The 18,295-nt window shown below is 28.4% G+C and overlaps 1 protein-coding gene across 3 annotated transcripts in view; it reads left to right on the top strand.

Annotated features, from left to right (window-relative positions):
- Positions 1-18,295, top strand: part of LOC136986550 (dipeptidyl peptidase 4-like) — a 185,397-nt gene that overhangs the window by 163,519 nt on the left and 3,583 nt on the right. For all 3 annotated transcript variants that reach the window (XM_067284110.1, XM_067284109.1, XM_067284111.1), the window contains exons 15-20: positions 2,191-2,289; positions 5,340-5,415; positions 13,090-13,284; positions 13,584-13,741; positions 16,639-16,776; positions 16,954-17,027. In XM_067284110.1, the coding sequence (XP_067140211.1) occupies positions 2,191-2,289; positions 5,340-5,415; positions 13,090-13,284; positions 13,584-13,741; positions 16,639-16,776; positions 16,954-17,027 (740 nt within the window). The remainder of the gene's footprint in view (positions 1-2,190; positions 2,290-5,339; positions 5,416-13,089; positions 13,285-13,583; positions 13,742-16,638; positions 16,777-16,953; positions 17,028-18,295) is intronic.

The raw sequence follows: 18,295 nt of genomic DNA, 5'->3' as shown, positions 1-18,295 counted from the left end.
TTCTTCAATAACAGTGAAGGAATTAATGAAATTTCCATAATATGTCTTCACTTTTATCTACTTCCATTAAACATTTATGTGATGCACACACTGTTTCAATTTTTTTACCATGTACAGGAGGGTCTAATGATGTGTTCACTTGTTTATAATCGATCAGCGCCGCCGTAACTTATCCGTTACAATTCCCAGACACGCACCTGTTATCAAAGAGTTGACCGTTACGATTTGACCGTTACGAGATTGACGGTTGCGATTTGCGCTGATCGATTATAAACAAGTGAACACATCATTAGACCCTCCTGTACAGTACATGTACAAAATACGTATTTAGAACTGCTTCTTCTCCATGTGAGTTGTAATATTTTTTTCAACTTACGTTTTTTTAGAATGTTCTAGACCATTGTGTTCTGTTTTAGACAGGTTTTCTGTATTTTCTATCAGAAAACTGTCCGAAATGCATTTTGGGTTTTTTGTGTTTATTAAACGTTTTCACTTTGATTCCTGAGCGTTTGTGCTTATCATTGGTGTGATAACCCCTCACTATTATCTGCCTCACGGTTGTTGATAATTTAATTAATATAATGGATTGTGATGTTTATAAAAAGGTTTAGGCTATTTTAAGAAATGGTAAATTTTTTAAAATTATAATAGAAACATGATAATCATGTTTCAATCTTCATAGAAGTTTCTTAAAAGTACTTAATTTTTGTAAAAATTTTTAAAAAGTCATGTATCTATAACCAAATAAAACTATAGGAGACTAAATTCAATCTTGTCATATTAAGTCTAAAAATTTATTTCAATTTAAATGTTAGAAGCCTTATTATACAGCCTTGGGCTTTCAGCTAGAATTGATGATACTAACAAAGAATTAGTATTTATTAGGGAAAGGCATTATAATTAACATTGGGAAATATGTAAAGTGTGTAGAAGAACATTTTTAAATAAAGAAAGAACTGGTTCAGATTCATTTCATACAAATATGCCAATATTCACAGATTATTTGGTATGAAATTAATTCCTATCGAGTTTGTTATTATTAGATCTCTTATAATGATAATGGTCTTGTTTATTATAATATAGGAAGCATATTTAAGTTGTTAAGATTCAGAATTAGAGTATCAGAAAGACAAAGAAAAATAAAATTAACACTACTACAGTTGAAGAGAGATTAAATTATCCCATCAAGTAGAACAATTAAGTGAATGCTACTGGATTAAAATAGGATTTCATTTAGAATTGTTGATCATTGTTAATAAAGATCCAATGAGAAAACTTAAAATAATTCTACAATGACTCTTAAATTTTTAATATTAATTATAATAATTTAATTATTGTAACAGCCTTATTTGTAATTTATGAGAATAAGTTGTTTGCTAATTTAATTTAATTTACTTTACTATCAAAGGCGCTGTCAGGACTTTAACTTCAAAAGACAATAAAGTTATTTTGTGTTGCTTTGATCTGAGAATGGAACTAATACACAGTTTATGTTCCAAAAACATTAAAAGAAAATATAAATTTCAATAAAAGTTTAAACATTTTAACTTCTTTCATATTGTTAAATATCCTTAAAATGAAAATCAGCTTTTTCTATGATATATAGATTAAAAATTAGATAAAAAATTACATTCTTGTCATATAAATTTTAATTTAGACAATGTTAATATATTGATTTTTCCATACAGATTATATAAATTCAAATTAAAATATTTGATTTTAAGAGCAAAGGTATATGAAACAAAAACTTAAAAATTTAAATTGTTTCAAGTATTACAAAGACAATAAATGTCATTTCTGCTGTAAAATGAAAGCAGATTTCAATGATGTCAAAGTAACAGCTTATCGCCAGAAATAATCCTTAAAAATAAATATAACTGATCAAATTCAAATGCAGATGAATGCTATGGAAAGATTAAAAATAGTTATACATTATTTTGTAGAGTGCTTCCGAAGATAAATAAGTTTGTTTCTTTGTATGCTACTGTAGCTTCAAATAATCATTTTGTTGAATTTTGCATTGGAGTATTTTAAAAATTTATATATGATTGCCTAGCACCCAACTTTACTATAACTTTCACATTGTCCTCTTATAATATTTATAGTAATTTCAGTGCTAACAAGCAAAGACAAAAGTTAAAGAATGAATTTTCATGAAAATAAAATGTAATTTATGTTTGTTGTTTTCAGTGGATGTTTTAGATGTAAATGCTGATTTAGAAGAAAGAATGAGCCAGAGAGCTTTTCCTAGCATCAGAACATTCAAAGTAACTACCAAGGGAGGATATAGTAAGTTGAATTCTTTTTCAGTGATTAAATAATTGGAGCAATAAAAGAAACCTTTGAGTTTAATGTTGTCTATTGTGATAAAACTTGAATCACATTTATTGTTTGTCCATTACAAAATTAAAATGTTTGTGTTAAATTGAAACATTTCATTTCATTTTTCAACTATTGCAAGTCCTCACTTAACATTGTTTCATTACAGATGTACTTTTATTTTCCATCTCATAAAATCAATTTTAATGTTTATGAGAAAAAAATATATGTTGGAAATTGCAAAAACAATCCAATAATAATAAAAAAATTTGGTGGTTGTTATTATTAAAGTATAACTAGTATAATTTGCATTCTACTTTTTGCCTTTCTCAAATAATGTTAACCTATATCCACATTATTTCAACATTAAATGATGTCTTGTGTGTTGTTAAAGAAACATGTCATGTTTTCACTTACCATTTTAAATTTATATTTTACCCTCTATAGTTGGAATCATTATTTGTTTGTTTTTTTAACTGCAAGGTATTAGGTGATTATTACAGCTTTCAAACTCTTTGCAAACATTTATTTCCTACTCATTCCCAGTGATGAGGATTTAGCTTATCAACCCCCAGTATGACCATTGTCATTCACTGATTTCCAAAATATATTTAAGAAAATTACTTTACTTGTATTTATTGAAATAAATGTGTTATATTTAGAGAAGTTTTGGGTCTTTATTTAGAAGTTTCAGTGACCAATAATATGCCACAGAAATTTAAGCTAATTGATATGATAAAATTGGTTTTGTTATACATCATTTTGCTGAATATCACACTTTTCGAGAACATAAATACATACAAGTCTAGCTTAAAGTCATTAACTGTAGAAAAATAAAATTTATTTATTGTTTGTTTAATTATTACTTAATTGAAGTTCCTGAATTTATATACAATGGAACTTGGTTAAGTTGAATGAGTTAAAAGTTTTGAGTTATGGAGGGTTGGCAAAAAATCAAGATTTTGTGCATTGTTTTATTAGTGATCCATAATAAACTATTCATATGATGTTTTTGTGGGTCTTATTACTTAGAATTATTGTCTTTGTAAGCCTCTTGGTGTTGTCGAGAAACTTGAAAACACTTAACCTTTACTAAACAGTGAGGAGTGAACAGATCGACCATTCAGTTGTTTTAAATTGTGATAAATTTATTATCATTAACAATTGTAAGAGTGGTGTGTTTTATTTTTAAAATTTTGCTGCAAAGGTTAAACATTTCAATAGAATTGGACTATAATCAATTTTTTAAAATTAATTTGTCAAAAATCCATTTATTTATTATATCAGCAATCAAATAAAAGAAAGAAAGTTAAGAAAAAAAAAGCAGGTTCAAATGGCAGTTACAGTATCTAGGTTACACACACAGTCTGGAAACCACCATTCTGCCTGACACAATGTTTAATTTTAGTCATCTATGGTTCCCTCACTTTCTTTAAAGTTTCTGATAATTATTTTATTTATCAAATAAACTGAACATTCATCTAATTAAAATTTCAGAGAGTTTAACTTAAATGGGGTTTGATGAATTCAAATTAACCAGTTTGATTTAACAAGTAATATGATATTTTCTAACCCTAATTTAATATCATAACTTTGATCTTTTTATACTATAGTGGAACTTGCTTAACTAGAACCAGAGTAACTTGAAATTGCATTTATTCAAACTCACTAGTCAATTTCATTGGGACAATTACAAAAATATAACTGAATTTATTCTAAAGCTGCATTATAATACTAATGTACATTTATAAAATATAGGTTATCAATTGGTATAATTTGTAGTTTAACAATATTAGTTATGAAAAATATATATTGATAATTTTAACCAGTTTTTTAAACCTAATTTTCAAAATAAAAGGAGTTAAGAGTATGTTTCTGACATTTTGATTATCAATAGTAATTACAGCACTAGAATAAATTATCCAACTTATATGTTTGGCAGGAAAGACTACTGAACCCCTATTTATATAAATACATAACTACTAGCAAGCAAAAAACTTAGCTGGATATTTTGAGAAAAATTATTCCTGAAAATTGTAAAAACCAGCATTATTTGATTTTATATCCTTAATTATAAAACAGTGTCTATATTCTTCATAACTTGCAATGATTTTATTTTTAATAAACAAAATAACAAAATGAACAGATTAATTAGTTCATATTTAGTCTAAGACCAAAAATTCTTGCCTCACTAATTCCTATTTGGTGAAATTGTTTTGAATATCATATTCTTTTATTGACATCCTTCTTCAGTCGCATCTGTTGTGTTCTTGTATTTCGTTATGTAATATCTTTTTTTCTAGAAGAGAAAGATCTTAGTAGTGAAAGATAAAAGTGATTGTGGGCAGAGAAGAAATTGATTTATATAATGAAATACAAGAACACTATATGTCATTAAGTAGAAATTAATGAGGCAAGATTTTTTGGTTCTTAGAGTAACTAAACAAAACAAGATACACAGATCAATTAAAGATTGTAAGATTTTAATAAACAAAAAAGTGTCTTTATTTCTCCTGAATCTCTCTGTATTAAAAGCATTATGATGTAATATATTTACTTTGTTTATTTATAGAGATGATTAATTGAAAATTTAAAAAAATGAATTTAGATTAATGGTTTGCCTCCCTAGTTGGACATGCTATCCCTTCTAGGAGGCAGAAGAAAATTATTATTATTGGTTATTTTTCAGTATAATTCCTGTACATATTCAATATTCTATCCATTAGTTCTCAAACAGTATAGCATTAACATTTTCACTGACATTATTACATGTTAGAATAAAATACAAGAAGTTTTTTCAAAGAAAAGGAACACTCCTTTAAAAAGCTTGCAAACCACTAATTTAAATATATAAAACTTAAATTGTTTTTGTAGGATTTCTACTGTGTAAATGAACATACGTTGTTCTATTATTGTTAATGATATATCGTGTTTCCTAGCATTGAATCTTTAATCCAAATGTTTTAATTATAAGTTTGTTTTTAGATATTATGTAATAACACTTAATTTTTATATTATAGCAGCACAAGTTCGACTTTTCCTGCCTCCTGGTTTAGAAGATGACGAAGCATTGTTATATCCACTTGTTGTTCATGTGTAAGTATAGACTGTCTGAAATACTGTATAGTTATTGTGACTTAATGACTGATAAATACAATATAAACAATTATTTCTTTCAGTAATGAATCTTTAAATGCCTGCTTGCTTTTTAAACTATTTTGCCAGATACTGATATCAATCTGTAATTGTGTTATTCCTCATAACGTTCATAAAAAAAATTTAGTCTTTAACACAATTACTTTTATTGGAATTGTATCTGTCAGCTGGATAAGAAAATCACAGCTTTTATGTTGATAGCATCTACTGCATGTTTAAGGTTAATTTGCTAAACATCCACAGCTATTGCCACAGAGTTAATCTCCAATAGGAACATTTGTACCTGTTTGACAAGACACTAAGATTACAATCACTGCAGAGCCCTCCAAATGCTGTGTTGGCTCTCACAAAGTTGATTAAATTTTCAAAATATCCCCAAATAAATGTTATCAAACCAGAGTCCAAGAAGTTTTAGCCTAATAAAACTTTTATTGACATTAATTTAATACATAGATCTTAATAAAAATAGTTCTGTGATATATATTTTATAGGTTAACTAATCAAGACTGAGATTAGAACAGCCCTTTTCAATATAAGAACTACAAGGAGCTAAAATTAGTATCATTAGCCAGGAAATTTTTGTTATCACCCTGTATATACACTACAATGTTAGATTTTATTTTCAATTAGTGAATTACTGGGTGCTTAAGTTTATATATAATCTCTCTGGTTTCTTTTTTACTATTGAGTAGCACTACAGTCATTGGTGCTGCTCAGGTCTCTCCAGTATTTAAATCTCAAGGTCTTTTTCAGAGTTACTCACCTGGTCACCTTTTAGTAAGGTTTAAAAACTTTCCATTTTGTCACCTGGAAGTTCACAAACCTGATAAAGGGGTTGTTCCTTGCAATGATCATCCTATGTAATTCCAGCATTAAACATGGCTTGTTCATCTCTAGAAGTGTTGGCTAGAAAGGAATTGACTGCAGTTGAGGCCATGGAGTGTCCTAGTGGCATCTGATTATTTCTTCATTCATAGCAAATAGATATTCCTATGGGAAAACATATATCTGGAGCCATGTGGTTATATAAAATCAGTCTCCATGGCCTCCACTGGGACATCATCATCTAAAGGAAAATAAAGAATTGGAAATCATACGATTATTGTGACAATTATGAAATACCAAGTATTCAACAGGCTACATAACTGCTTCCTGGCTAGAGAATGGAGCAGTTGGCATTCCTTTAAATACTCTTCTAAATTCTGTAAGAAGTTGGAAACATTAAACTCCAGTCAGTTGCTTCACAGATATATTTGAGGCAGTGCTGGTTGACTTGTTCATGGTATGGGAGTTTTCGCACCAATTTCACACTGCCTGCAGGTTCCCACGTCAACTTGAGTAATTATTCTTAACTTGTAAATGAATGAATAAAAATCTACATAACTACTATAGTTCCAAACTTATACTTTACTATTTCTAATGATCATTTCTTATATTGAAATAAACATGTCTACACATCATTTATTAATTTTTTTTTCTACCATAACTCTGCAATGGTGGCATGGCACCTATAAGAAGCCAACTTTTTATAATGCTCTGAAAAGGTGTGTTTCTCATTATTTCAAGTTAAACAAATAGCTCATGGCTGGGAGGACTAATGTTAGCTAAAATAATGGAAAAAGTCCTCGGAATCTTAATGCTGTAGTGGTTACTGCTTGTTAATAAAGATAATTAGGAAAAAAATAAGGCACAAACTGTAACTCTCAAATTCTCATCGATCAATTTTATTTTGAATCACCACTTTTCTATTTTGTTAAATGTTCTAATTTTTATTCATGAACACATTAATTTTGTAAATGATTATTCTTGCATGATGAGATATATAAAGTTAAATTTAATAAATGGCTGGAATGCAAATACCACAAGGATGAAAGACACCTTTGAGATTATACATTTAATTAAATAAATATATTTATGTTACTTTTCATAAAATTTATACTTAAACATCTATAATAGAGGGTGTTAACAAGTAAAGTGAACTAATCCCATAAATTTGAAATGACTAAAGAGGATCAGACTAATTATAGTGAAACAAGGTGCAAAAGAACTAATACTCACTCCAATTTTTGGACATATATAATAATTTTATATTTGAGTTTTGCACCAGCACAGTTTTGGAAAAATTTTCTTAAAGTTAAGCTAAAATACCTATAAAGGAAATGGGTTGATTCCAATGTCTTAGCTGAAAACAGTAAATTTGTCATGTGACAATGAACATTTTAAAATTCAAGGGATGCAGGCAGTGGAAAAAGGTTAAGAATAATTGATCTAATCTTTGAGAACAGAAAATGTATAATCTAATTCAAATATAAATCAAGTACTCATTTAATACCATCAATAGGTATTTATAAAATAATGTGTAACAAAATCAGTTTTACCATAGGCTAATTAATATAAATAAGATTTAAGTTTCTACAGTATACTTCTGATTAGAAAAGCATTACCAATCCTTTAAATAAAAACTCAAATCACTTCTAATGTTAAACATTTAAATAAATGTGAACTTTCTTAAAGCTCACATTTAATATTAGAACTGACCGAGTCTTTGCCAATTTCTAAATAATGTTTGTATAACCAGAAATATTTATTCGTAATTACCCAACTTTTGTTGAGTCTGAGTAATAAAATACAATTTTTGCTTTGCAAACATTTATTAAGAGCACCTCTTTCCATCACACAATTCAAATATTAGCAATTCCCAATTAGCATTGTCAAAAATTTAAAATGGTGGATGCAAACAGGGAAGTTTGTTTGCAATTTACATTAAATTATGTCTTACTTATGTATTTTTTCAAATAACTAAACCTATACCTAAGTATAACAAATGCAAATTATATTAGTCAGAATAATAACAACGAAATTCTTTTCTTGAAATCTAATTGGGATTGCATTTGCAACTCCAGCATTTATTTTCCACCTCATAAAATCAATTTTATTGTTAATAAAGAAAATCCAACAACAATAATTGTAAATGATTACAAATGTACTTGTCAGTTTTCTCAACAATGTTATAAAGAAACAACATTAAGCAAGAACTTACTGTTTCTGTTTTGGGAAATTGTGTAATTTCATAGTTGATACAATATATTTTTTTCATAAGTTAAATGGCATTAATACTTTGGACTGTAAAACATTAAAGTATAGCATTTATTTGTTACACTAACAAGTGATCTATAAAAGTTGTCCAGATGAAAATATGTTGTAATGGCTCAAATTTTTGAATATATCTTGAAAATCATGAAATAAAACTAATATACCAGTGAAATCTGAAATGAAAGCTGCAGAATTATTTTAAAAGCAGTTTTAATTTAAGGATTTAAATATAAGTAGTGTGCTAATTGGCTCCCTTAAGGCAGGTATGGTACAAGTGAAAGCACATACTCGTAATCACCACACTCTGAACATTGGGTGATATGTATTATTGTGCAGTTTGTAAACCAGTGTTCCCAATCAGACTGTTTCCAATCTTTGATTACAGCTAAATGGGAACCCTGTAATGTATTACATTGTTCCTCATACAGTTTTAATGCTATAGTATAATAATTGCCAGAAGCCAGATACTGCAGTGGATTGTGAAATGAATAACTGGATCATTGAACTTTTAGACAATCACACTGGAAAAAATGGACTCAACAAGGAAATATCAGTTTATTTCCAGCATAATTGTCTAAAAGTTCAACACTTTCTGCAACCTTTTACTGGTTGTTACATCCCCGGTGTTCCTTGATGTATGTAGATTTTTACCTAAAAGTTCAATATATTATGTACAAGACTATGAACAAAATATATCTTTCATAACAGATATTATAACAGTTAAAATTTATGATATATATAATGTATAAAGCTTTACAAAAAATAATAAAATACATACAATAACAGGTGCAATGTATAAGTAAATAAATAGGGATAAATAGTGTATAAATAGAAGTACAAAATGTTTAACTTTAATTATTCAATGTGTATATTCTGTATTATTTCATTAGACATTTAAAGTTAAATTAAAGTTACATTTTACCTCTTTCAATGTACTCAAAACAGAAGTGGAAAATATCAATTCTGTGCCAACAGATGTGATGTTTGCACCTTACATATGTGCTATTCCTATGGTATTGAAACATGAGACATTGTATTTTTTCTAAGCAGAAAACAGTTGGTGTTACAAAGTATGCTGGATGATCATTGGTATATTATTTAACCAGGCTTACTGAATAGTGAAGAATCTCGATTGTAATCCAGTGAGATCTTTACAATGATCCATCTCGAGTTAGTTCTTACGACCTGAGAATGCTCTTACGTTGGTTCGTAGAAAGGTACACCTCCACACTCAGTCCAGTGAATATTTACAGTTTATTTATAAAACAAATATTTACAGGATATACAAGTTTGACAACATTACACACACGATGCAACAAGGGTGTGGTGTCTCACGTAACAACTTGTCTGTTGGGGACTATTAGACTCTGGGGAAACTCCGGTCGGTTTGCAGAGTTAGCTCAACCGAGTGGCCGTCCGGTCTCTACACTAACCCTTCTCAGAGGAATTCCTAAGAGGAGAACACTCTCTCTACACCTCACGGGCTTCCTAAGTGTCAGAGACTACCATGTATCCGGTCTCTCGCCCTTTTCCCCGTTCCTCTCGCCACCCTTACAATTTAAAGAGTTCCACGGCGACAACTTGCGAACGATCAGGTCCTTCTTTACCCCTGGGAGCTTCCAAAGACGTCCGCACTCCTCCCGACGACGCAGCTTACAGTCGCGTCCGTTCCTTGTTTACATTTTTCAAGCCGACCGACAAACACATTGACATGCACCGATGAGTCCCATAAACGGAGACGCTACCCCTTTGTTCTTCCCGGCCGTTTATAGACCCAACGCCAGGTGGGACCAATTACCCTGGTCGCATGGCTTTTAGACCTGCTACGCTAAAAGCGGACCTTTACACTGAATCATATTTCTAAATCTGGTAACAAGAATTGGTATTGTGTGAAGGACTGCAATCTAAGGATGTTATCTCATTGAAATATATCATATAAACTTCTTGAATTTGCTACAATTTTTTCAATGATTGATGACTAATTCTTCTACTGCTAGAAGAATTGCCAGTTCAGCAGCTGAATCTAGCCTGTTATTCCTGGGATATATGTACCAACTCAATGGTTTTGTTGACTCTAGCTCCTTGTTATAGTTATATCCATATCAGGAATTAACTAACAGAAGCAAAGTATCTCCATGTGTTGAAAATAGATGTCCCAATAACATTGCCCCAAATTCACTTTGGTCATTTTACTGGAGGATGAGGCATTGATTGAGGCTATGGAGTTGAACATACTGTTGCACATAGAGTACAACTGTGCTGCCCATCTCTTGCAAGCAGATACAGTAATATCTCGAGTTATGTAAGTAATGTGGACTAGACCTTTATATAACTTGAAGTTCACATAAGTTGAATTTGAAAATTGCTTAAATGTAACTATATAATTAATAACTCAATACTGTATTTATTATTAATACTGTATTTCAATTGAATTTTAATGGTACAGTACTGTAAATAAACAATGAACACTATGTAAATGTAGCAGTGGTAAACAGGTTATGTATTAAACAAATCACTTGAGGCAAACTACACTAATGATGTGAACAATTTATTTAGAAAAACAAGCAATGAAGATCTGCTTGGTTTCCCTCTTGACCTTCACTGAGTATCGTAGAAGAATCTTGTTTACAAGAAAGAGTGACAGGTATGCTTGTGTACGTGCACTCTTTCTCATAAACAGAAATTAGACTGAAAAGTAAAGGATTAGCAGAGCAATAAAGTAATAAATTGGTACAGTGTGAAAGAAAGGAAAAGAGAGAGAGAGAGAATGAATGAATGAATGTTTAAAATAGAATAATTAATTCTTTGTAAAATTACATGTTACTCTATTCAAACTTTTTTCTAATTTTTGAGATTTACGTTACAAAACTCGGAATTTTACTGTACATAGTTTTGGGAAAAGCATACCATCTATACTTAATACTGGCATTATAGTGTATGAATACATCAAATTATGAAGTGATTGGGCACATGCCTCAACCTGTGAGGTTGAGGTATTGAGTCTATGGGTGCTAACACATGCTTGGCATATAGTTCCTTCTCAAACCCTAACTGATCAAGCATTGTAAATTGTAGATGTCAGGAAAGACCATATTTTGGCATTCATATACTGTAAAAAGGTTCAATGTGAGTTGCAACAGTTGCTTCATCTTGTATATAATATCTGGAGACAAATTTTATTTTTCTTATATTGATGGAATTTATTTTTTTAAAGTTCACCAGTCAGGCAGGTGATGCTTTAAAGCTGTGGTTGCTTAACTCAATGGTAAGTGCCCCATTTCCAAAGATCACTATCAAGAACATTTGTACAGTTTCTAGAAGCTCTGGAACAGAAAACAAAAAGTCTTTCCTCTAATATTTTCTTTAGTTCCAGTTCTGAGGGTCTGTATTTATACCACTCTTTAACACACTGAAATCCGTAACACCCATCTATTAAACCAGTTTTCCACAGTCTATATTTAAATAATACCCATGGCCAGTCACTTTCTCAAGTTTTATTCCTGTTCAATTCATCATATATTGTAAGATCAGGTCCTCCAAATTCCATACCAAATTCACCACAATTAACTGTAAAATACCCATATGTCTCATCTGTCCCTTCAAGTTCCTCGTCTAAGGTGTCAAAACCAACTGATACTTCTACAAATTTTTTCTAGCATGATTGATTGGATCATTGAACTGTTAGACATTCATTTCCCAATCCACTGCAGTATGTGGTTTCTGTCAATTATTCTGCATTCCTCATACTATTTTAATGCTAAACAAAATACATTAACCCAGGGGTCAGCAAACTTTTTTGATCATCGACCTCCACCAAAAAGTGTGTTACAAGCAAAAAAAAAATTTCTTACTATTTTAATACATTTCTTTTAATTTTACATTTTTTACATTTATTATATTTATGTGAAATACTAAAATTAAACAAACAGTGGCTTAAAAACAGCTATAAAGGTGCTAATAACATCAGCGTACTGAGAATTAGACACAAGCTTATGAATGATGCAGATGATTGACATATACTATGTAAGTAAGAATCGGAGCACGGACTCGGCAATTTCTGTTTGTCCTGTGCGACTTGTTCAGTAGCCATTTTACACTTTGACGGGTGCACAGTAGCTGTACTAGTAGCTGTCACAGTGTTTGCTAGACTTAATCATAAATTATATATTCTTATACAATTCTATTAGTATATATTGATTATTTTTTATTGATGAATAATAATATACAACTACTACTACAGTTTACTAAAAATTATTTATTCATATAAAAAATATTTTCAGTTCTCCTAGAACCAGTCTATTCTGTAAGCTGTTCTAAAAAGATTGACATTTTAAATTTGCTAACTAATGATGGCTCTAGTAGAGCAAAAGATTTTTTTTAACCTGAAGAAGCTGTTGTGTATTATTATTATTTTATTAATATGGTTCCAAGTTTCATTAATAGTTAATAAAGTCATTCATTGATAAATATTCATTGATAAATATTGATAAGAATTTAATGTAAAATTTTGAATTTTATTAGATATGGTGGTCCAGGCAGCCAACTAGTATCGGAAAAATTTTATGTACATTGGGGAACTTATCTAGCAAGTAGAAAGAATTATATATATGCATGGATAGATGGAAGAGGAAGCGGGTTTCAGGGTGACAAGATGGAGCATGAATTATTTAGACGTTTTGGCACAGTAGAAGTTGAAGATCAAATAGAAATAACAAGGTTCATGTTATATATTATAACTACTATTAATATATTAATAGAACATTTTAGTTATATAGAAAACCAAGCTCAAATGAATTATTTTAATAATCAAAGGATAAAGCTAGATTTATTACTGGGCTTTAAGTTGCCATCTTGTATTAAATTTAATGAACCAAGTTGATTGCCTGCCTTTTAGTCAAAATTACAACCCAATAATGAATCTAACTTTATCCTTAATAAGCACAAAATAAATGTTCTTAATTAAATTTGTAAAGAAAAGTAATGTATGAAATAATTTATTTTTTGAAATGTTTTAGGTTTTTAAGAGATAATTTGCAATTTATAAATCCATCTCTCATTGCTATTTGGGGTTGGTCTTATGGTGGTTATGTAGCAGCTACTGCATTAGCTGACGAAAATACAGTTTTTAAATGTGCAATATCTGTAGCTCCAGTTACAAGTTGGCAGTATTATGGTAAGAAATGAAAGATATTTACATATTATTATTTAATTCTTTGAAAATTTTAATGTCTATATTTATTTTTGTTTTGATTGGAATGTTTAGATTTTTCTGTTTTTAGACATTTTATTTTCAAAAGTTAATTTACAAATATAAAAAATATTGTAAAGTTTTTGTAATATGATAAATATCTAAAAAGTTAAACGTGCAGAATCATTCTGAAACTTTTTCCTTTTAAACAATATGTTTGAATGATTATACATCACTGATTCCCAACATAATGAAGTTGCTTGTCAATGGAGCATTCTTTAAAAATTCCACTAAAATACAAATTTAATTTAAAGAAAAAATTAATCTTTAATAATGAAATTAATGTAAAATGTGTTTGTCTGTTTTGAACTGATTTTTAATGCTTAGTTTAAGCTTCAATGCTAATTGGAAGTTGTTACTACAGAATCTTGTAGTAACATAACTTCCAATGCTTTTATATTATAACTATTCTTTAAAAGAACAAGTTATAATTTCTTAAATAAGTATAAAATACACATTATAATTTAAATTATGTTTTTTTATATTATATTAAAGATGTGAGGGTCATGACACTAATAGATGTATTGCAGATTGTTAGCTAAAAAAATTAGGAAATGGTAAAACAAAAATTTGACTTTACTTACTTCCTAGTATTTTTTTGTAGGTCATTGCAGATGCCAACAGTGTTTTATTATATAACATAGTATAAAAATTATAGAAAACAAAGTCTAACTTTTTTATTACAATTATCAGAATAAAATGATTCTTTTAAAAATTATTTGAGTACTTAAAGCAACAAAAAGCAAACCAAATGAACATTATTGATTTCTACTGCCCTGTTCCAGTAGTGCATTAAAATCAACAATAATACACATTAAAAAATGAAGTAATCATCAAATAAATAATTTACACAATTTCAAAAAAACTAAATGTATTTTTTCTGATATTAATTCAAATTGATCATTATGATATTCCTTTTATTGTCCAATTTTACTATAAACTTATAAGTAATAAATTTTTCCTCTCTTTTGTAGTAATTAAAATAAAATAATTATATAAATTTCTAACAAAAAAATGAATGGTGAAATCTGATTATTTCTCAAGAAATTTTTGTTTTAGTATTTTGTTAAAATTTAATTTGATCTATAATGTCTTTTAAAGTTATCAGAAAATGGCTGATTGCTTATCATTAAAAAACACTCTGAATCTAATCATCTTAATTACTAAAACATAAAATTCCACACCTGTACTAGCAAAAAAATCTAACATTTTTTCCCTATTCGTAGACCATTGTTAGGAATCACAACATTCAAATTCAGAAAACATTCCAACATGCAAATTAAAAATTAAATTCAAAATAGTTTTACATATGATATGACATTATCTGTCATGAGTTGTCAATTAACATAATTCCTGTCACAACCCTACCAATCATAAATTGATGAGTGTAAAACAGGGGTTTACATCATACTGGCAGAAAACAAAACGGCTTATGTAAGGTACACCAGTACCTGGCACAATGATAGTTCCAGGCATCAGAGTGATATTTGTACAACCAAAGTAACACAGTGTTAACTTGTTATAATAGTGTCATGGATAGGAGGATGTGCTAGAGTAATCAGAAGTATCGGGTCGCTCGTGCTTGCAGCAAGAATTGAAAAAAATTGAGATTTATAGGCAGAAGATTAAGGACTCGTGCTTAAATGCAAAATATGCAGAGATTCTTTCCATAGCATTGAACTTTGGATACTCTTCCTGGAATTATATATTATAGTCTCAATAAATTGATTGGGCCTCACACATATACTGTATGGTTATAAATTTTTTTATTGATAGGATTGTGTCTGGAGTTATAATATCATATTATACATAAAACTAATGTGTGTCAAGAGTTACATCAACTATTTCGAATTTTATTTTGTATGTTGGAATGTTTTAATTCCCAACAATGTCCTAGGAATAGGCTGAAAATGTCAGATTTTTTTGTGGTACTGTTGTGGAGTTTTATATCTCTGAATCTCACAAACTAATAATTAGGCATTTTTGGAAATTTCTGTAATTTAATAAAGTGATAATTATTTGTGTGGATATTCATAAGCAGAGTTAGCTTAATGGTAACTTGCTTCAAGGCAAAACCAATTTTTACCACCATAATAATTGCTAATTGAGAGCACTTATACTTTACTGCTCTTGTATGAACTATTACTAATGACATTAATGTAAATTTACTGTGTTTGGCTTATTATTTTTTTTATTTATTTTCTTTCACTTTTGAACATTTTTGACCTTTGCCGTCTCGGCCATTGAGCCAATTTTTAGTTTTTCATTTTATAGAATTTTAGAAAATTAATAAAATAGAAACTTTGCATATTTGAATAAAAAGTTTCATTTATTCAATGGATTACTTGATACTGTATTTGTTAACCTGGAAATATTTATCTTAATTATAGTAATTGAATAAGTGCGAAAAATTTTATGAATTTTTAAAATAATTCAGTTTTTCTTAACTGAAAATCAGAAAAGTTAATCAATTTAACATAGATTCTTTTGCAGTTTTATCAATCATATCTTTTATTAAGACTTTTTATATCATTACAATGAAGATTCTCTTTTTCCAATATTATATCAGATTGAATGACTGATAAACTAAAGTTAATAAATGTATTTTAAAAATCCAGAATGGAATATATTGTATATTATGAAATTGAAGACCCAACTGTTGGAATGCAACTGTTTAAAGTCTTCAGTTTTGTAATTTACAATCTCTTATCATTATTAATTATGACTTATTTTATATACGAAAACAAAAAGTAATTTTTGAGGGAAAAAACTGTATGATATTATCTTAATTTTTTGTCATATCTTTAATATGTTTTGTCTAGACTCAGCCTATACTGAACGATACATGGGAACTCCTCAGCCTTTAGATAACTACCTTGGTTATGAAAGATCAGATCTTATAAAAAAAGCATCTAAGTTAAAAGGAAAAAAATTTCTTCTTATTCATGGAACTGCAGATGGTAAATATGTTCAAAATTATTTTGTAAACATTTAATATATTGACTAATATCAATAATCATTTTCATGTTAGAAATTAACTAAAAATGTATCATATTTGTAGTTGAATTGTTTCTAAACTAATTTTTTATTTTTTAATAGATATAATTTATACATATATATATTTTAAAATCTTCCAGATAATGTACATTTTCAGCATACTGCAATGTTTATTAAAGCATTGACAGAAGCTGGAGTGGTTTTTCAAACTCAAGTGAGTATATTTTATGTTTCAAAACATTATTGAACTGTAAAATGTTAAATTAATTAGTCTAAAATTATTTTACGTTACAGTAGACCCCCCTATAACACAGTAGATAAGTTCCATTTTATATGAATCATACCGTGTTATAGGGGGGTCTACTGTATTTTCAGATGAAGCTATAGTAAAACTGAGTAATTGTTTTAGCACAAAAATGGAACTTTAAAATAATAATGCATTTATTTCTTATTAAAAATTTGAATAATAAATTTTAATGCATTTTTTTAGCATTGCTATAGTAGCATGTTCATTAAACAAATTTAACAGGTTTCTGCTTTCTCTTTATCCATAAGTACATATTGCATACTATTTGGTAATCCTGTTTATTTAAAGGCCTTCTTGTTTTGAAGGAAGCACTCATTATTTCAGAAAACAGCCTTTCTGTTGAAGTAAAAATGTGTGAGACTAACTGTTAAATCTATAAATTAACAGTCAAATATAAGGGTAATATATCAACATAATCAATCAATCAATCAATCATATTGTATTGTTTATATGTATAAAACAACAAAACTGGATTTCATTAAGCTTAGTAGAAAACCAGATTACTAAACTATCTTTTGGCTAGACATTATCTAAATATTATGTAAACAAAAAATATGTTATTGATTAATTTTCAGTTAAATTACTTAACTTTAAAAAACTGATTAAATAATTTGTTAACTTCAAAGAATATTTTCACATATTAGATAGAAATTTGATATTCAATCAATTGTGAAGAAAAAATTTGCATAGAAATGAATGATTTCTGATATAGCCTATAATAATGATTACTGCAATACTAACAAATTTTTTAAAAATAATAAATATTGGTAATTAGTTATTTCAATAAATTAAAATTGCAAAAAAAATTCTATATTAAATGAAAAACATGCAATGAAAGATTTTCATAGTTAAGTGTTTCATATAATTTTTTTATTACATGTACTATAATAAAAAAGTTAATATTAACATTAATTTTAGTTCATTTTATTGTAATTTTAATATATTGTCAAATTTTCCTTTTTTTTCTGCATAATGATTCAGCCTTACTTTAACTAAACATCTTCAAAAACTCTTTCTAATGATACATTTTTAAAATTGTCTTAAGTAAATATTAAAAGATTAATTGTATGTGAAGTTATTGGCAAATTTTCAACTTCTACCTTATATACATTTATGAAATATTAACATACAAGGGAAATTCAATTTTTGTTATAAATTTGGATTATGTAATACAT

The sequence above is a fragment of the Centruroides vittatus genome, unplaced genomic scaffold (assembly GCF_030686945.1).
Source record: "Centruroides vittatus isolate TY-2023 unplaced genomic scaffold, ASM3068694v2 scaffold_1152, whole genome shotgun sequence".
Lineage (NCBI taxonomy): Eukaryota > Metazoa > Arthropoda > Arachnida > Scorpiones > Buthidae > Centruroides > Centruroides vittatus.
Note: the sequence above shows the minus strand (reverse complement) of the source record. Positions and strands in the feature narration are given on the sequence as shown.